General features: G+C 37.2%; 3 protein-coding genes across 3 annotated transcripts; 1 reads left to right on the top strand and 2 right to left on the bottom strand.

Moving 5' to 3' along the window:
• Positions 1 to 418: 418 nt before the first annotated feature.
• On the bottom strand, positions 419 to 1,525 carry LOC137716995 (uncharacterized). The gene has a single exon (XM_068456321.2). The coding sequence runs from the start codon at positions 1,475 to 1,477 to the stop codon at positions 419 to 421; it is 1,059 nt and encodes a 352-aa protein (XP_068312422.2). The 5' UTR covers positions 1,478 to 1,525.
• A 2,504-nt stretch (positions 1,526 to 4,029) lies between these two features.
• On the top strand, positions 4,030 to 6,011 carry LOC137736005 (peroxidase 16). The gene is made up of 4 exons (XM_068475357.2): positions 4,030 to 4,314; positions 4,427 to 4,624; positions 5,175 to 5,340; positions 5,444 to 6,011. The coding sequence occupies exons 1-4, from the start codon at positions 4,045 to 4,047 to the stop codon at positions 5,848 to 5,850; spliced, it is 1,041 nt and encodes a 346-aa protein (XP_068331458.2). The 5' UTR covers positions 4,030 to 4,044; the 3' UTR covers positions 5,851 to 6,011.
• A 695-nt stretch (positions 6,012 to 6,706) lies between these two features.
• LOC137735999 (plasma membrane ATPase 4) lies at positions 6,707 to 14,288 on the bottom strand. The gene is made up of 17 exons (XM_068475351.2): positions 14,154 to 14,288; positions 13,914 to 14,008; positions 11,543 to 11,662; positions 11,218 to 11,454; positions 10,364 to 11,125; positions 10,148 to 10,270; positions 9,953 to 10,057; positions 9,725 to 9,869; positions 9,430 to 9,594; positions 8,804 to 9,042; positions 8,619 to 8,651; positions 8,449 to 8,530; positions 8,206 to 8,366; positions 7,920 to 8,093; positions 7,497 to 7,679; positions 7,217 to 7,398; positions 6,707 to 7,038 (listed from the first exon to the last, which is right to left on the bottom strand). The coding sequence occupies exons 2-17, from the start codon at positions 13,968 to 13,970 to the stop codon at positions 6,942 to 6,944; spliced, it is 2,865 nt and encodes a 954-aa protein (XP_068331452.1). The 5' UTR covers positions 13,971 to 14,008; positions 14,154 to 14,288; the 3' UTR covers positions 6,707 to 6,941.
• Between the last annotated feature and the right edge of the window lie 6,098 nt (positions 14,289 to 20,386).

Below are 20,386 nucleotides of genomic sequence, written 5' to 3'. Positions count from 1 at the left end.
TGTTTCAATGTGGTATCCATTTAGACGTATGTCTTTGAAACTCAACAAATTTCGAGTAGATCGAGTAGCATACAATGCATTCTGTATGGACAATATTGTTCCATTTGGTAACATAATCTGGGCTTGCCCTGAACCTTGAATTACATCTGAAGGTCCTGATATTGTTGTTACCCCTACTCTTGTAGGTATTAAGCTTGAGAAATACTTTCGATCACGAAGTATTGTATGTGTGGTTGCACTGTCTGCAAGACAAATATCTCCGCCATTTCTCATGTTCTGAGAATAACCACAATTTTTATCCATGCTCTCTGAGTAAGAGAATCAGAATTAAAAGCAAGTTATAACAAGAAATTTACATGCCACTTTTATTGAATCTGAAAATATTACAAGTTCAGCATAATAAAAGTACATTAATGATTCAATCAGACCGATATACTTCATTTCCCCTTTCCACAATATAGTCTGAAACATCTAGATGAGTTGTGTTCAACTGCCCTGATAAGTCAAACACTGGATCAGGTATATCCATTGGTCTAGCCTGGTCGAGAAAGTTGGTCTCAACACCCTTCTCCTTGAGGGAGGCTTGATACAGATCCACTAGATGTTTTGGGGTACGACAAGTACGCGCCCAATGCCCATTGCCACCACACCTATGGCAGGCTCCTTCAGGGTTTCTAGGAGCATTATTCATATCAGCTTTGCCTTTGTGGCGATTCGCATTTTTGAAGCTCGGGCTTGAATTATGCCTCGGAACCTGGTGGTGAAACTGAACTCCATGGTTCTTGCCTTTCCTATTCCATCGACCTCGCTTGTGGCCACGTCCTCGTTTATGATTATCACCACCAGAGGATGTGGCGTTCATTTCAAGGGAAGCAGCATTCACTTCTGGGAATGGTGCAGATCCAGTAGGTCGGGAATGATGGTTTTTCATCAGGAGCTCATCATTCTGTTCAGCTACTAAGAGCACAGATATCAGCTGGTTGTACTCAGTATAGCCTCGCGCTCTATACTGCTGCTGCAGGAGCACGTTGGAGGCATGAAATGTGCTGAGAGTCTTTTCCAGCATATGCTCCTCAGTAATAATATCCCCACAGAGCTTCATCTGAGAGGTAATTCTGAACAATGCAGAATTGTATTCTGCCACTGACTTGAAGTCTTGGATCCTCAGATGAGTCCACTCATAGCGGGCCCTTGGAAGAATCACCGTTGTCTGGTGATTGTATCTGTTTCTCAAGGCATTCCAGAGAGCTAACGGATCTTCAACCGTTAAGTACTCGCTCTTTAGCGCCTCATCAAGATGGCGGCGAATGAAAATCATGGCCTTTGCCCGATCTTGAGAGGATGAGTTGCTCTCTTCCCTGATGGTATCTCCAAGATTCCCTGCTTCCAGATGGATCTTGGTATCCAGTACCCAGGTCAGGTAATTCTTCCCGGTAATATCCAGGGCAACAAATTCAAGCTTTGCCAAGTTCGCCATTTTCTTTTCTGAAAGAAAATGAGATGTGTAAGAACTTGCAATAATATGTATTCCTGAAGGAATATGATGTTAGAACTTCTGGTTCTTACAAATTTTTCATTTTGATCTTCAGGCCAAAATGATAAGCACTCGAAACTTCTGGCTCGAGATTTTCAGGGTGAATGAGAAGGGCGATCGTACCGCACCATTCTCATTGAAATAATGTAATATAGAATGTGCGATTATTCCGCACCACTCAAGTAACAGGAAAATTAAATATGCAGAGCAGCGTGGGCGATTATACCGCACCACATAAAATTGCAATGAAATTAAACAGCAGGTAAATTCAAATATGCAGGGTAGGGTGTGCGATTATACCGCTCCACCTAAAAATTGCAGTAAAATTAAATCTGCAGTCCAAGATAGGCGATGATACCGCACCGTCTTGGATCGCAGTAAGAATAAATTTGCAGTTCAAGATGGGCGATTGTACCGCACCATCTTAGATTGCAGTAGAATTAACATAAATAAATACTGGGTTAATAATCAATCTCTACACCAAACAAGTAATCAAAGATGTATGTAACCGTTAGTTGGAGGACTATGAGCAGGCACGGAGCAAACAATTCGTCGCGAGGGTACACGGCGCAGTTGAGGCAGAGGAAGAAGATGAACAGTAAAAACCTTAAAGGAAACATTTTTTTTTTCTTTCTTTCGTTCGTTCGGCGAAGAGAGATGAGAGAATAATTATATATAGAGACTCGTGCTGATAACGTGTTATAAAAGGATTAAAGTTTGAGAGATAACCTTTTAAGTGGTTGGTGCAAGGTAGATGTAAAATGCCACACTAAAATTATAGCACAGGCAGATAACAAATAAAAAGGCAGAGGAGTAGATGATGTTACTGATATTTTTCTCTAGTTTTCTTTCTTCTTCTTATTTTCTTGTTACTTACAAACATGCGGAGTGCTCTATTTATAGAGCGTCTCCAAACTGATGCAGTTAATGCATCCTGAAATTTAAAACGTATCCTCTGACATTACAATTCACTTTCCAATTTCACTTTGCATGGGCATTGAAAACTTTGCCCATGCAGAAGACTTTTGCTTTGTGGGCATTCATTGCCATCAGACATTAGACTTTTCAACAAAGGTTGCTTTTTTACTTTGATTCAACAATATTACTTATTGAACCACGTGGGCTGCCCTATATTCAAACAAAGATAATATTCCATTGTAACTAATATTTTATTTTCTGGGTTATCCATGTGGCAATGTTTGAAGGTTGGTATTGTAGAAACGAGTAATTTTTGTTGTATTCATATTATCACGTAGTTTTATTGTTTCACTTAAATTACAATATATAAATTTATTTTTTTATTAATATACTCCAAAAGTATGATATATCAACAGTATTGTCTATTTTTATTATAACACATGAAATAATATATTATGTGACTTATATTCTTGTACCCATAAACAATCTCACTCTAAAAAAAGCACTACAACATTTCTCACTACGATTTTAATTGTTGGGTAAATCTTGTTGTAAAACTAACTATTGGGGGGGGGGGAGAGAGAGAGAGAGAGAGAGAGAGAGAGAGAGAGAGAGAGAGAGAGAGAGAGAGAGAGAGAGGCCGGCTATAGAAGAGAGATTTGATGGGTAAATCTTGTTGTATTATTCAAATAATACAAAAAAAAAAAAAAAATCTTCTAAATCCGATAGAATTCCTTCTACTTTATACAATTACACCAATTATAAACCATTCTTTATAACTTACTTTAAAGCTTTATTTTTATAATCTTTATACACATCATTTGTTGTTCCTCAAAGGCCATATGGCAACAGGAATGAAAGACAGCAAATTTGGATTTAGCACATATTCTCTACAGCAGTTATGGCCTTATATGCATTTTTCTGAGTACTGTCTGCTTCATGTGCCAAATAGCACATAGATTGGACAATGACACTCCCACAGAACCCAATTACTTTACTTTAATCTTTCATAATTCTGAAATAAAAACTTTAATAAGGCAGTTTGATTATTTAAATGGTCATATAATCTTACAAAAGAACGGGTTTTACTTTATTTGGGTACCATCCTAGCACACGTAAGTACAACTTTCAATATGCATGAACTTTTTTATTTGTAAAAGTAACTGTCATACTTATTATCCCACCATTAAAGATTTTATGAAACGAGAAAGACAGTTATTCCGAGAAATATTTTCTCTTTTCCTATAGCACTCAGTTACATGATCATCCTATAAACTTATAGCACTCATCACCTCTTGATCTTCATGAGGACTATAAGAAAATTATAATATAGAACAATATGTACGATTGTATGGAAGAATCTAAAATTGAAAACCCTAAACATCCAAAAATCCAAACATCTTTATCAGCATGCTAGCGTGCTTGCCATTTTGTCACATCATTTTTTTTAAATCCAACTCCTTTATAAGTTTTTATATATTTACTTATTTAAATTTTTTATCTTATTATTCTTTAAACTTAATTTCTCATTATTTTCTTTGAATATTCTTCACAGACAAAGCCACCTCACGTTAATTAACCTTTATATAGACATGCTTCACATGCATAACACTAACACAATCAAGAACCTACTGTATTCAAAATTTCAAATGAATTCTAAAAGCACCTTCTATCTTCCTTTACTCTTTCTTCTCCCCCTCCTCCTCAAAAGCACTTTTGCTCAACTTCATGTAGAGCACTACAGAAAATCATGCCCTAATGTTGAATCAATTGTTCATGCTGCAGTCAGGCAGAAGTTTGAGCAGACTTTTGTGACAGCCCCAGCCACTCTCCGGCTCTTCTTCCACGATTGTTTTGTTCAGGTAACTTTGATCTTTCATACATAAAACTTACATTTTTTCGTTGCTTCGAAGTTCTTTTGTGCTATCAAAGATGTATGTGCAATGTGTGTGAAGTATTTTGTTTTTTGGATAGGGATGTGATGCTTCAATCATGCTAGCGTTTCGGAACAACTCAGCGGAGAAGGATAATTCGGATAACCTTTCACTCGCCGGAGACGGGTTTGACACGGTGATCAAAGCCAAGGCTGCTGTTGATAGAGTGCCTAATTGCAGGAACAAGGTTTCTTGTGCTGACATTCTGGCCTTGGCCACAAGGGATGTCATAAGACTGGTAAAATAAGCACAATATTGTCTCTTCAACGCTTTAAAGCTTCACAATTTTACAGTTTTACTGAGAAAAATGAGAATCTGTTCATACACTGTAAAAATCCACAACTACTGCTGTTCAGTGCACAATCCATTTTCACCTCAATGTGGGGTTTGTTTTTGTGAATTATGAACTTTTAACCTCAGAGGTTGAACCTTGGCGCAACGCGAAGGTTGTTCATTTGTGACTAAAAGGTCACATGTTTGAATTGTGGAAACAGCCTCTTTGCAAAGCAAGGGTAAGGCTGCGTACGATAGATGTTCTTTCCCACACTCCCCCTCCTGACTCTTGCAAAGCGGAGAGCCTTGTTGGTCTAGAGTCGCCTCTTTTTTATGAACGTTTAACCTCTATGCTAATCAAGTTCAAAAGCAATTTGTCCCTTTTTACTGCTTGAAAAAGGAATATCTTTTTCCTATAAGTCACTGATTAAGTCAAAAGTTATGCGTGTTTTTACTAATCAAATAATACTAAGTAGAGAATTAGAGAAAGGTTAGCATATATTCTTTGGGTGCAGACTGGGGGACCATTCTACAAAGTTGAATTGGGAAGACTTGATGGGAGGACTTCTACAAAAGCAAGCGTGAGACAACATCTTCCCCATCCTGATTTTAAGGTAGAAGAGCTTGATTCATTGTTCGCCAAACACGGTCTCTCTCTAACTGACCTCGTCGCGCTCTCAGGTACATAAAGAAAAGTTGTCACGCCCTGAATCCGAAAAAAATATTTTCACTTCATTTTTTCGTGGCCAGAGCGTAGTTAAAATAAAAAATCTATGTGTAACAGGAGCACATACAATTGGATTCTCACATTGCAACAGATTCACTCACCGGATCTACAACTTCAAGAGCAAGAACAGAATCGATCCAACGATGAGCATCGCATATGCAAGGGAGCTCAGAAAAGAGTGTCCCAAAAATGTAGATCCGAGAATTGCAGTTACTATGGACCCAACCACACCGCAGAGATTCGACAATGTGTACTACAAGAACCTTCAGCAAGGGAAAGGGTTGTTCACTTCTGATCAGTCCTTGTTCACTGACACCAAATCAAGAAAAATTGTCAACAAATTCGCAGCGGATGCCGCCGCCTTTGAACGAGCTTTTGTGGCAGCTATGACAAAGCTTGGACGAGTAGGGATCAAGACTGGAAAGCAGGGTGAGATTAGGCATAATTGCGCTGCAGTGAACTAGATTATTCCGTATATTTATGGTTTTGTTTGCTAGGCTAATCCACTGAGTTCCATAAGTACTAGTTGCTTATCATAATAATCATCGTTATAGGTTTACCCGTGATTGTAGCTCTAGTGGGAGAGAGCATTTATCCGACGACTACTAGGTTCAAATTTCTCTCCCCTTTTTGTGTCCCTTCCCTTGCCACGAAAAAAAACAATATAAATAAATTAGTAAAACCCATGAAAAAGCTGCACCCTTTCATTGGCTGTCATAAACTATAGCATTCCCTTGTTTTTGTTTTCTTTAATCCAAGCAATATCGAGGACAAAATATTTGAACTCGAGACCTCTAATGCTCATCTTTGTATACCATCGTCTTATTTATAACATAATTATTACGTTAATAAACCACAAATTTTATAAGGTATAGTGTTACGTGCATGCCCCTCACTTGCTAATTCCATTACAAACGTTGTGAAATTGAAATTATTGTCCTTGGATTGCAAAATTTAGTAAACAACATGAATTAAGCTGCAACAATTGAACAAAGTAAAATTTCACTAAACTACATGAACCAAAATCATGCTTTGCCCAATAAGATAATTAATACCGACTCTAAAACACAATTTTCTTCTACAGCTTTGAGAAAAGCTTCCAAGAGATGAAATATGCAATTTTTGGGTAACTCACAATGCTGTAATAATTTAGTATCAAACTCGTAAAATTCCAACACGGATTTTGCAAATTTCATATCGACCATCAAAAAAGTGAAAGCTAAGATTTATGGCCTACCCATAAAATATTGGATCCTTCCTTATTACTTGCTTTGTATGCTCCTACTCTGTGCAGTAATAATGCAAAAGCAAGCAGCAGTCACAAGAAAAGGGCGATATTTGATTAAAAGCAACGAAGCTGTAAAATTCATGTTTTTAGGCTACGAAAGAGGAGAATCCTCTGCCCAATATTTAACATCAAGTAAACTAGTTGCAACCTAATCTATAGACACAAGGTTATTGATATGCGCTTCATCATCATCGTCATTAATTTTTGCTTCTCGCTCTTCCAAGGTAGAAGCTTAAGCCACTCTGTGTTTCCCTTTTGGAAGGCTCATCAAACCGTATAATGTTGTTGGATTGTATCGATGTCGAGTCCTTTGAGCTTCACAACTGACTCGACGTGACCCTTCAGAGTATGCAACTCCCGAAGCCTGCAGGAAAAATGGAAAACTCTCTTAGAACTTGACTTCAATTAAGAACAAGTCAAACCAGCAAAGGGAAATGATGCAAGATGAAGCATTTTCACGGGAACAAGACATAGAACCGGCAGATATCATTATCCAGGCACGTGCGCTTCTTTATCTATGTACGAGTACAACTGGTCCTTACCTTGCAACCTCAGCCCTCCGCTTGGCTTGTTCTGCAATCTCGGAAAGTTCCCTGTAACTGTTCTTCTCATTGAAAAGGTTGTTCGTCTCAGGTGGCTGAAGACCATGAAGGGTCCTCTGTGCTGCAGCCCACTGTGCTTCTCTTTCCTCTTTTCCATAATCTTTCTTTGTAGTGAAGGCAGTCTGTTGGGAAGGCACAATAAGGTAAATTGTGGCAAGAAACATGAATCTAACTTATATAATGTAGAGTAGCGCTTACAATCTAGTGGAATGCAACATACCTTGTTCTCCAAAAGATTATTCCACGCTTTCCCGCTTTGAATGTATCGGATTGCAAATTTAAGCAAGTCAAGAGGGACATATGTCACTATACTGTAAAGCCAGATGACACCAGCCCACCCCCAGCCAGCTCCCTCTATCCGTGCAAAACCCCAGTTTGCATACACTGCTATGAGAGTTGCAACCTGCCATTTTGCAGAATGAGCTAATATAAGAAAAGGGAAAATTCTTTTTGGTCCTATGCGTAAAGCTGCGACCAAGTGAAACATCATACAGGTATTAAGCTTGCTAACAGAGGAACTTTTACTTTGAAAAGGCACAAATTTCTTAACATTATTGGAAATTACTACGAATTATAAAACCTTTGCATCCAGTAGCGCAATTAGGTAACATTATCAAGGTAATCGGTTGGCACAAACGCTTACCAGTTGAGCAATCATGAAAGCTCCAAGTAAGAGAAGTCCAGGGCGTTCAACAAACGACCAGCTGCGAGACCTTGTGACGAAAATAAGGGCTTGGCTCACAATACTCACTTGTAAGTACAACGCTGCCATCATTTGCTCAGGCCTATTACTCAAAGATCTCACATGAAACTTATCCTGCATTATGAAAAAAAAGTAAATAAAATCAGAAGAATGAACACACTTGCCAAAACAACTGTGACCTGAATACCTTATATATTAATGGAAAATAGAAAGATTATATTCCTACCGAAAAGAAGTCGGTATCTCTCATAAGCCAGAAGAAGACTACAGTCATTAGTGCCATGTAACCTCCGAGGACAATGCCAGTAGCAAAGATCTCCCTCAGTTTCCAGCTGTCTGGCTGTGGAGATGGCTTCACTCGATCCTTTGATATTGTCATGATAGTTCCTAGCAGAAACAAAATCAGACTCATTTAGAGCTATAGTGTTCTAATGGTAACCTATACAAACAGATAGGCGGATGATCTTACCGTCATTTAGGATGGCAATGATCAATACCATGAAGGGTGCAAAGTCAAACTTCCATATCAAAGCAATGAACATAAATCCAAACTGCACAAATCTTAGCAACGTGAGAACCAACACACAGCCTAAAATAGGAAAACACTAGCATCTAAATACCGATCATTGCTTCACTTACCACTATACGTATGGTAATTGAAACAGCATAGATCTGCAAATGGAACAAAATAATTAGAATGGCCTGGGAAGATTTATAAAACACTAGATTTAGCACTATACATATATTCATGAAGATTTACAACTATACGTATATTCATGAAGATTTACCACTATATCCACTCAATAAACATAAATGTAACTTACAGTATAGTTCTTCATCCTCTGGAATATTGCTCTGCTTGTCAGTACTGCGCTTATGATCACACTTAATCCTGGTTCAGTGAGAACAATATCTGAAGCACCTCTTGCAGCATCAGTAGCATCAGCTACGGCAATACCAATATCTGCTTTTTTCAAAGCAGGAGCATCATTGACACCATCTCCAGTCATTCCACAGATGTGCTTCCTCTCTTGCAGCCTCTTTACAATTTCGTATTTGTGTTCTATAATATTAAAAAGATGTTTTAGAACAGGGGTCAATATCAAGTTCAGAACATTCATATACTGTGCACATTTAATTAATAATGAAAAAAATAGTGGACAATTGTGTCTGTGTCGCCAACAAGTACTGAATTAAATGTTGCTCTGTCCTCATTACTTGTTGGCGGCACTCACAATTATCCTCGGTACTGGAGTATTTCCAAAGTACTTGGTATTGGTTTAAATTATAAATCATTATGAATGCTATGAACCATCATGAGTCTAGGCTGAATTTAAACCAATAACAAGTGCTTTGGAAATGCAAACTACTACCAAGAAAGCTTCTCATTAAACAGGTTGCTTGTTTAATTAGAAAGCAGAAAGAACAAAGAAGTTCCGGTAGAACCCACCAGGAAACACTCCAGCAAATCCATCAGCCTTCTCAATCAACTCGTCCACAGGGAGGGAAGCTATTGCTGCATCCTTGTCTTGGCCAAGTAATGCGGAAGACGGGTACATGTTTGTTCCCATACCAAGCCTCCTTCCAGTTTCCTTGCCAATGGCAAGCTGGTCCCCTACACAATAGGGAGACAAATTATACAGAATGAATAAAGCATTGAAATTCCCCAGGCAGGAGAAAAAAGGGAGGAGGGACTACATGTAGTCATAGTTTAATACACAGTTTAAAGGGGCAATGAAGCTTACCTGTAATCATTTTCACATTCACACCGAGATTGAGAGCTCTGCGAATTGTTTCCGCACTGTCATGCCTAGGAGGATCAAATAACGGCAATAAACCAACAAACTGCCATGGTGCCCCTTGACTCTCTTTTGTTTTCTCTGGTACTTGCTGGAGATAAATTAATGACAGAAATGATATCAAGAATTCAGTTGACACAACAATAAGCATATGATAAATGTTGCCTTTCAAACCTGTCTTGCAACAGCTAGAGAACGAAGTCCACGTTCAGCAAACTTATCAATCACCGCATGCACCCTTTTCTTGAAATCTTCCTTGCAGTTGCAAAGGGTTAATATCTGAGGATAAGAAATATCTGCATTTGTTATGTCCGGAGAGGGACATTCTTCCCCAAATTAATGGCTAGAATTGAGCTAAGACAAGGTTACCTGCTCGGGGGCACCTTTGCTAGCCCGATGCCAATTTCCATCAGAATCGATGTAGGTCAGAGCAGTTCTCTTGTCTACGGGGTTGAATGGTAGGAAATGGATTTCTCTTATACCAGCTCGTGCCTACCCAATTTATTATACGACACAGAAGATTAGATTATGAAAGCTTGGACCATAAAGTAATGATAAAGTAAAGAAAAGCGAGAGACCAATTACCTCCTTAGGATCAGCAAGCATTCCTACAATTGCAGCATCAATAGCATCCTGATTTTCAGTCCTAGAAGCCCTTGCTGCAAGAAGCATAACATGCTCTTTCTCCACACCCTTGGCAAACACTTCAATCAGATTTCTATCAACTGTGAGCTTGTTCAGGGTCAAAGTCCCAGTCTTATCACTGCAGAGGACGTCCATGCCAGCCATTTCCTCAATGGCAGTCATTCTCTTGGTGATAGCTCCTTGCTGAGAAAGCCTGTGGGAGCCAATAGCCATAGTGACAGATAAAACAGTTGGCATGGCAATTGGGATTCCTCCAATCAAGAGAACCAGCAAATTATCAATCCCTTGCCTGTACTTGCGCCTCTGTATTGGGTACATTACTATTATCTCAATTAGTATCCCCAGGGCAATTGAACAAATGCAGAAGTTCCCAATGGCAGTGAGAACTTTCTGGAAGTGCCCAACTTGATTGGTGCTGTCCACCAGATGTGCGGCCTTACCGAAGAAGGTGTGCACACCAGTAGCAATAACAACTGCTTCAATTTCACCCTGTTTACATGTTGAGCCAGAAAAGACTTCATCTGAAGGATTCTTAGTAACAGGAAGGGACTCGCCAGTAAGGGCAGATTGATCAATTTTCAGAGGATCACCCTCGAGAAGGCGGGCATCAGCAGGAACGATATCCCCCAATTTGATACTGATTATGTCTCCAGGCACCAAAATTGAAGCATCTTGCTCAGTCCATCGACCATCTCTAAGAACCTACATCAGGTGACCATAAAAAATCAGGAAACTATTCATAAGAATATTGGCAGTACCAATATAAGCATTGTTCCACAATTTTACTTCTTCACCTTAGTCTTGGGAGCTAGACCGGCCATAAGGGCTGCGGCAGCATTACCCGCATTGTTTTCTTCGATGAAACTGATAGTAGAGTTAATGACCAAAAGAACAACAATGCCAACAAAGTCCTGCCAATCAGGAGGCCTTCCATCACCATTTGCCAAGACAATAGCCATCAAAGCAGCAGCTTCCATAACCCATGACAAAGGATTCCACATAAATCCCAAGAACTTGAGCAGTTTGCTCTCCTGTTTACAGAAGACAAAATCATCACATGTCATACCAAAAAAAAAACTTGGAACAAAAGATTTCAATATGTCAGAAACTGTAACAAACCTTTTTCTCTTCTAATTTGTTTGGTCCAAAGACTTGAAGCCTGTTGGCTCCTTCGTCTGCAGTCAGACCTTCTCTTGTACATTTCAGCTGCTCAAAGACTTCCTCTATTGGAATCCGTTCCTGTGAACAAAGTGAACAAATACACATGAATCAACAGCTCACTTCTTAGGGGTAACTGCACGCAACCAACTGTTTTCTACAATATGAAATTCAAACAATACCTATTTTCTTTACATGAAATTTTCAGATGATTCCTATAACAAAAACATTTCCATTTCAAAATTTATCTGAATCGTTTGAATGCAGCTCCGATATTTAAATCGCATCTGTCATGATACGTTCGGTGCTACACACATACAATTATTTCAAACTAAAAACTTACTGTAAGAATTCACCAATGCACCATAGTTTACTTGTAATTAGCAAAAACACAGTTGATGATATTTTAAGATTTTTCTTCAGTCAACAAAATCCTCAACAGTTAGGCTTCACGGATTAATAGTCAATAGATTCACGAAATACATGTGTGGACAGATGGGATCTGCTTTAGCTCACTGCCTCATGTGAACCATAAAAAACACGCAGGTTCCCCGAAGGGCAAAAAAAAGAAAAAAAAACAAAAAAGACAATTGTTTCAAGGACAAAAAGTCAAACACTTCTGTCTCCCTTGTTGACTTCGAGAAATAGTAAATTAAAATAATTAAAACAGTTAACAATGATATTTCGACTGCTTATGAACACACTTTTGACCTTATGCAGCTTAAACCAAACCAGAACACAGGTACAAATACAATCATGAATAATAAAAACACGCTCTTTTTACCCTATGCACACGCACCCATGTTTATGTCACTTGTTTTTATATTTATGATAGTGTTATTCATATGTTTATTTTTATTTCTCACACATCTTTGTGTTAATTTTTTTATCGTTAATCTTCTTCAGTTCCTTTAATTTAATCATCTACACTAAGAAGCAAGGGATGAACTTAGCCTTAATGCGGTTCAAATTGGCAAGTGACAATAATCGAATATAAGACCTCTAACTTATAAGTGAAGAGGAATACCACTAGATCGTAATACTAAGTGACAGATAACAATAACCTTTATTTATTCACCGACCAGAAAAAAAATAATGTGAGATTATCATTTACTAAACAATTTAGCTATTCCTCAATAGACATTTAACGTTTGACCAAACAAAAACAAAAATTAAAGAAATATATTAAATTATAAATGAGAGATCCAAGCAAATATCAAATATGTAGTACAAGGAATGCAGTCAAAACGCCCAAATCCCAAATCAAAAAAGCAAATAAAATACGCCCCAAGTATAGAATAAAATCAACACAGGTCTTCATATGGAATTGTTCAATCTGATAAATCAAAAATTATTCTTTTCTTTATATAAAACTATTTAAGCATCACCAAAAAAAGAGGTGCGTATCAAACACGCGTCAAATAGGGCCCGTGAGGGTAATTTAATATTCGGTTGCCAGCCATGTTCTCTGGTACATCAGCGTTGCGTTGTCAAGCCGCTGATTTCATGTGATTTTCGGGTGCGTATCTCACACACACTCCCCAAAAAGCGCAGACCACATAAATTTTTTAACAACATCCTCCGAAAGCAAAAACGGAAAAAGTGTTAAAAAAAAAAAAATGTTTTTCGCATTTCAAAAAACTTATCTCATTCTGTTTTTTTTTTCTTCTTAATATAGAAAGTTAGGATTATAGAATGAGATTTTGACAGTACTAATAATAATTCTTTTAAAAAATTATAAACAAATAAAAAGTGCTTGAGATATGGTAGGGAAACATCTGAGCCGTTCGTTCTGGGCTCTGGTCTGGTCCCACCGGAAGGGGAGACCAAACGGCCCCAACGATTCAGATGGGCTGAAAGTTTGGTGTGTCGTCTCTCCAAGATCATCGCCGGAATGACAGACTAAAAAAACCAGATAAGTCACGCCGCCGATTTAACCACGAAAAATAAGAGATAATTTATAAATTTTTATAATATAAATATTTTATTTTCGAAGAATTGAAAGGACGATGCGAAATCTCCTGCTACCCAAACTCTGATCGTCAAATATCAACAACCGTTTGGCAGGCGAGAAAATTAGCGAAATAAATAAATAAAAGCAAAATGCCGAGAAAAATTGAGAAAGAAAGCAGAAAAAATTTAAAAAAAAAAAAAAAATCTTCGAAGCGAGTGAGATGAACTCACTATACTGTTACAGAGAACAAAATTCCCCAAAAATTCTATTAGATCGGAATTTTGCTTTCCTTTTAGCTTTTTTCCCCGGAAACCAAACACATGCAGCAGAGTTCAAGAGAGAAAAGGACAGGATATAGATATGGATATATGTATATACCAGATCGACGGACTCGTTTTTGATCTCTTCGAGGCTGATGGCCTTATCGCTGCCCATGGTGGAGGAGTCGCTGGGGAGCTCGGAGGAGGTCAGAGCTGCAGTGAGAGAGGACTTGATTAGTTTTTGAGCAAAAATCGGAGAAAGGAGGCGGAGTATATGTAGTCTGAAAAATATAAAGCCCTAGAGTCTAGAGAGAGAAAGAGAGAGAGTCCTGGTGAGAGAAGACGTAAGGCCACCTACCATGAAAAGTTTACAGAGGATGAGGCGAGGAGGGTTTTCCGGTCTCGAAGCCCGCGGCTGGGGCGGGTGAAATGGTGGGAGTGAATGAATGAATGAAGGAGAGCTAGGGAGTCCACACTGGCTTGATTTATATACATCTGAGTTTGGTTGTAGGTGGGGATCCACGAGTGGGCCCATATTCGAGCGTCTTTGACCTGCCACCCCTTTGCGCAATGCGGCGCGTGGAGGAATAGTGTGGGGGAGTCCGTGACGGTCATTTTTCTTCTGTTTTTGTTTTGTTATCTTTTTATTTGTTGAGCCGCGATAATGTTAAAGATATCAAAATTTTAAATTAAATGATGTCTCATCATCAGAAACAAACATATTAATTGATACTTAAATAATAATTCAATTATCTACAACCATATCATTTTATTTGTAAATTTAATTTTAAAAAATTTAATCTCTCTAACCTTATGAGTGAGTGGTAAATTATTATCTATGCTCTTTATTAAAGATGGAACTCACACGATCTAAGAGATTTAATTGCCTACTTTAGAGATGCTCACATGACTGTTGATACCATATACTATTTATTGTAAAAATTAGCGTACAATATACGTAAATGGGTGAAATTCCATATGAGCCATGGCTATTGTGGCGTTCATGAGGCGCCGCCCCTGGTGTCAACGTTGATGTTTGCCAAAAAAAAGTTCACTGCTTAATCGTAAAGTAAAAAGGGGTTTTGAGTTTTTTCCCCATGCATTGGGGGAACAAACATTGATCGATGGATGCCAATAATTTGTGGTGATAATATGCTCAAAGTTAATTTGCAAACATAATGCCAACATGTTGAAGGTTTTCCATCATGTCAGCATATGGTGCTCGTTACGAGCTTATTGCATGCCGTCTCTATGCTGAAAATAGTCAAGCATAAACATGTCCCAATTTTTGTTCTGGTTTTTTCAACCCAACTTTTTATTTTTATTTTTAAGATAAGTTGGGGAGACTAAAATTTTAAATTATTTTTTGAAGACCGCATGATGCGGCAGATAATAGTTGGTCACCTTTTTTAAATCGTAATTTATCCATATTATAAGTTTATAACATGAATGGACTATACACAAAATAATATTCCAATACCACAAAATAATTTTTCATTTTTTAGGTCATCCAATATGTTATAAATTGCTATCACAAAATAATTTGGTCTTTCATTTAGAAATTGACTCATATGTACTACCAATGGACAATTAAAATATCACAAAATCCAAATCGAAAAACCGCATCATCATCCATTTGTGGTTCTAGTGTTCCACTATGAAAGGCGCAGCTTCCGAGCGTTAATTAAGTGACACAGTCATCACAAAACTCTTATACAATTTACTTTTCTTTTAATTAAACCAAGCTATGTAGAGATCTAATTGCAATCATGTTAGGTAGCTTTTGAACATTTATTTCTTTGCTTACCAAAATTAATTGGAAAGTTATTTTCATATTCTTATATTGTGTATTTACATTGCTTTTATGTCTTTATGCTCATTTGATCCGTTCAACTGCCGAAATTTAAAAATACGAGAGCGAGTAGAGAAAACGAAAAAAGTGTGAAAATTGACATCCAAACTTTTTTCTATGATGCTACTCTTCTGTAAGTGATGTATTCTCTTGGTGGGGAGAACTTTCTTCTTGATCTCATTTGTCTCGGGTTGAAACCCTCTTCCTAGTCAACCTTAGAATGTATCAGCATTGTCTAAAAACAAGTGATTTTAACTCTCTTTTCACCTTCCACACTTTTTTTTGGCTTCTAATTACCAACTACATTGAATAGAAGAGCAAATGAAATGAAAAAACATGCAGAAATCACACCTCAAAAACAGTAGTGCTCAACAAAAAAAAAAGGAATAAAATTTGTTTTCGAAAACAAATAAGCATATAATTTAATCACTAACGTATGCAAGAAGCATGGGAATTGGAAAGTGGCCGACAATTTTCAGAAATATTTTTTTTCTTTTCCTCTTCGTCTTGAAGAGAGTTTCTTTACGCATTATTCTTCCCAAAAAGATGGTGGCAGGTTTTAAAATCGAAGAAGAAAGGTCAAATTTAACATATATATTATTTGGAGAATAATATTAGTTAATGAGACAGATGAATCTTTTGCAGTGACGAAATATGCGACTTTGTATTGATCAATCATCACCGATTCTTCTTCTTTCTAACGATTAAATATCTAACAAACTGATGTTATTGATGTACTAAAAAAATATTTGTTAACCAGCGTACATTTTAGACATCAACTAATGTTAAAAGAAAGATACTTCTAAAGTTAAACTAGAGAAATATCATCTATCAACATAAAATACCTCGTACCATCAATATTAGTCAGATCAAGGAGTTCATTTTGAGTTGTCAAAATGCTTTTCGATTTTGATGAATTTTTGCAAGGTGATTTATGCATCAGAAATGTATGTTCAACGGTTAAATTATTAGAATTCATTATAGATTGAGCATCACTTGCTGTTTCTCAAATAAATTTATTTGAAGAATCCCTCAACGAAATACGAGTAATATATAGTATATGTAACATTCCACATCGATCAACGGAGAAGGGAGTGATGTGCCTATATAGTATATGTAACATCTCACATCAACCAACGAAGAGGGGGTGATGTGCCTTTTATGTACATGCCCACCTCCATATATCACAAGGCCTTTTAGGAACTTACTAGCTTCGGGTTCCATCGGAACTCCGAAGTTAAGCGAGTTCGGGCGAGAGCATTTCTAGGATGGGTGACCCACTGGGAAGTTCTAGTGTGAGTTCCCAGAAACAAAATCATGAGGGCGTGGTCGGGCCCTAAAGCGGACAATATCATGCTACGGCGGAGTCGAGACTGGGATGTGACAGAATGGTATCAAAACCACTCTGCCATGTGGTGCGAGTGTGCCGATGAGTATGTCGGGCCCTTTAAGGGGAGTGGATTGTAACATCCCACATCGACCAACAGAGAAGGGGTGATGAGCCTTATATGTACATGCCCACTTCTATATAGCACGAGGCATTTTGGAAACTCACTGGTTTCGGAGGCCTTTTAGGAACTCACTGGCTTCAGGTTCCATCGGAACTCCGAAGTTAAGCGAGTTCGGGCAAGAGCATTCCTAGGATGGGTGACGCACTGAGAAGTTCTCGTGGGAGTTCCCAGAACAAATTCATGAGGGCGTGGTTGGGGCCCAAAGCGGACAATATTGTATTAATTAGGATGTGACAATATATGTGTTATCATAATATAGGTGTACATATGTAGAATATTAATAGGTGTTACAAGTACACTTTTTTTTAAATACATAAAAGTGTTACAACTACACTTATATTATGAAAACACGTATATTGATGATTAATTATAAAAAAAAATTATGTTATGCGCGTAACTATATTGGAAAGAAATATAAAATAATGGACAGTTAAAGAGAAATTTGCTAAAAAAAAAAGGGTTTGAATCATTAATTTACAATAAAAATTGGGAAGTTTAAATACCAAATTAGGAAGTATTTGGGCAATTTACTCTTATTTTCTTTGTCATATAAGAAATTAGGCCCTGCACGCCTTAATGTGTGACTCGGACTGGATCGTGACGAGGACGCGCCCAACCTGCCCGCGTGGGTGACATATGTTGCGCCTAACGGAAATCTATCTCGATCGTAATCCGTCAATTAATCCTCTAATCCGGCCTTTTTAGTGGGACTACGTGTCCAATGCGGTTGCTCAAGGCTGGAAGCTTCCATGCCCTCCCGGTCGAGAGATTTTTTTTAATGTAACCGAGACACGAGATAGTACACTATTTGTCATTATACAAATGGTGAGATATGTGTATTAAAAAGTTAATAAATTAAAATATAAAATTTTCCATCATTTATATAAAAACACGTGGTGTACCACTTATGTCGTATTCCGATCACAATGAAAAATTTATCCTCCTAATCCTCAAAAGACAATCACAAAAGATTTTTCATATTAATTTATTAGTTTATATGTGTATTTTTTTAACAATTTAATTCTGGGTAGTACTATCCAGACACTCATTTTTATCTTTCACACATCCCCTCTTAATTTTTTTTTCCGTCATATCGAATTGATTGAAGAAGATTAATGAACAAAAATTAACAAGGGTGTGTGGAGGGTAAAAATGGTGTGCGAATACCCTTGCATTATGTGCGTTACAGAATAGGGGTTTCGGAGTTATTCGGCTATTTTCTAGATAAAAATAATACTTTAGCCAATTTGACCATACAAAACTTGAGCATTATTTGAAGGTTAATTCACAAAATTATGTATCCTAAAGGGCCAGATTATCGTCATTGTAGTTTTTTTCCAATTTATTATGGTTTAATACCAATTATGAAACATCTGTTTGGTTTTTCTTTGCATAGATATGCTTCTACTATAAAAAGGCAACCCCAACCTAACAAAGCTTCCCGCTTTGCGAGGATCGGGACCAAATTTCTCTTCGGTTTGCGAGGGTCAAGGAGACCTGTTGTGAACAAGGCGACCCCAAACTAATAAGATTCCCTTGATATGCTTCTACTATTATTGTGAACAAGAAAGCCAAATTCCTCTCTTGCTCCTAAACAAAGCTTGGCTGCAAATGGATTAGTTTCAATGGTTTTTTAAGATGCAATTATTATCTTTGTTTCTTCTAACCCACTCATGTTTGTGTTTAATTAATCTTTTTGAAAGTCAAATTAGTAGTAACTAATAAAGCCTCCACACTAGAAAATGACCATAACTGATGGAGAAATTGGAGTTGGGAAGAAGAAAATGTGATGGTTTTTGAATTGAAATTGCAGAATTAATTAATTGTACGAGGCAGGACCATAATATAATATTGCCCTAAGTGGAATTTTTCTCGAGTAATTGGTGTGCATTTTCTTATTTAAATTAATTTGTTTTTGTGTGGTGATCAAAGATTTCAAAGGCTAATTGACCCCTTAATTTTTTAAGGACAAGGGCCCTACACCAGTTTCCTCTTATTTGGGGAGGGGGTTGAAAACTTAGGGAGCTGAAAAGTCTTAGTCTTTAGCATATCTGTTTAGTGCTTAGGGTTGTTAAAAACATTTGTGATTACTGATGTTAATAGTCAGATAGAAGAAGACTCTATTGGATTGGGATTTAAATTTTAAACTCAGGTACTTAAAACATGTAATAACTCGGTGCCACTAAGCGTGTGAATAGCACCACACATTCCGTATGTCTACAATCCCTTGGCGTGATGGTTTTGTTGTCCGACTATTTGTATGGCCAAAAAAAATCATTGGTCTAAACAATATGAAATCGAACACTTCCAGTAACATAATAAAAAGAAAAGCATACTTAAAAGAAGAAAGAGGGTATTAGATCTTATGTAATATCCAACGGTTTAGATTTAGTAGCACAAAGAATATTGGGTTTGGTCAAAATTGTACAACCACCGTACTTGTGGAGGTTTTGACTATATAGATTTCACACACTTCGGACATTAATCATAGAGAAGCATCCTTGAAAACTCTTTTGCTTTTGGACTTGTTGAATCCTTCAAACTTAATTGAAAAAAGAATTAGTGTAACACTTTAATTTTAGAGTAATGATAAGGAGACTAAATTAGCAAATCAAATAAGGTATCACCAATAAAAAATGAGCACGTTTATCAATGATTAAGTAATAATCCAATCACCAACTTTTATATCATTTAGTTCACAAAATTTAATCTACAAATTTAGTTTCTCTAACATTACTCTTAATTTTATCGGGAGGGCTTCTATATGTTTATGTTCAGTGATATAACACTTTACACTCACACTAATAACAAGAAATTAAGCGGATCTTGGTGTAGCTAAGTTTTTTAAGGAAGTATACTCCTTCAGTTATATATCTTCATAATTTAAAAACTCGCTAAATGGCTAATATTATAAACTCATTGATTGACTTGATTAATTGAGAGTTTAAATAAACACATTACATCGCACTAATCGGAACGTTCATAGTGATTGAGAGGGTCAAAGACCAATGAATGAGTTATTTATTAGTCAAAACATTATTCTTACGACTAGGTCCAATCTCTTGATCCATCTTCGAGAACAGAGATTTTTAAAAATCCCATTAATTACAACTTCTTTGAAACTTTCAAGAAAAGCATGAAAACAAGAGACTCGAATAGTACGATACCTCCGTACCCCATAATCAAAGGGGCGATCTCTCGTAAAATGATGATGGATGATGCTAACTG

The sequence above is a fragment of the Pyrus communis genome, chromosome 15, assembly GCF_041283825.1.
Source record: "Pyrus communis isolate YQ-2024b chromosome 15, ASM4128382v1, whole genome shotgun sequence".
Classification (NCBI taxonomy): Eukaryota; Viridiplantae; Streptophyta; class Magnoliopsida; order Rosales; family Rosaceae; genus Pyrus; species Pyrus communis.
The sequence above is the reverse complement of the archived record's forward strand: the minus strand, read 5'-3'. Positions and strand labels throughout refer to the sequence as shown.

Bases quoted from the DNA above. Each gene is read 5' to 3' on its own strand.
- LOC137735999 (XM_068475351.2), bottom strand. From the start codon at position 13,970: ATGGGCAGCGATAAGGCCATCAGCCTCGAAGAGATCAAAAACGAGTCC. The intron at 10,058-10,147 runs GTAACCTTGTCT...TCTTATCCTCAG, and splicing joins GCAAAGGTGCCCCCGAGCAG to ATATTAACCCTTTGCAACTG. The intron at 8,652-8,803 runs GTAAGTTACATT...TTCCATTTGCAG, and splicing joins AGAGGATGAAGAACTATACT to ATCTATGCTGTTTCAATTAC.
- LOC137716995 (XM_068456321.2), bottom strand. From the start codon at position 1,477: ATGGCGAACTTGGCAAAGCTTGAATTTGTTGCCCTGGATATTACCGGG.
- LOC137736005 (XM_068475357.2), top strand. From the start codon at position 4,045: ATGCTTCACATGCATAACACTAACACAATCAAGAACCTACTGTATTCA. The intron at 4,315-4,426 runs GTAACTTTGATC...TTTTTTGGATAG, and splicing joins TCCACGATTGTTTTGTTCAG to GGATGTGATGCTTCAATCAT. The intron at 4,625-5,174 runs GTAAAATAAGCA...CTTTGGGTGCAG, and splicing joins CAAGGGATGTCATAAGACTG to ACTGGGGGACCATTCTACAA.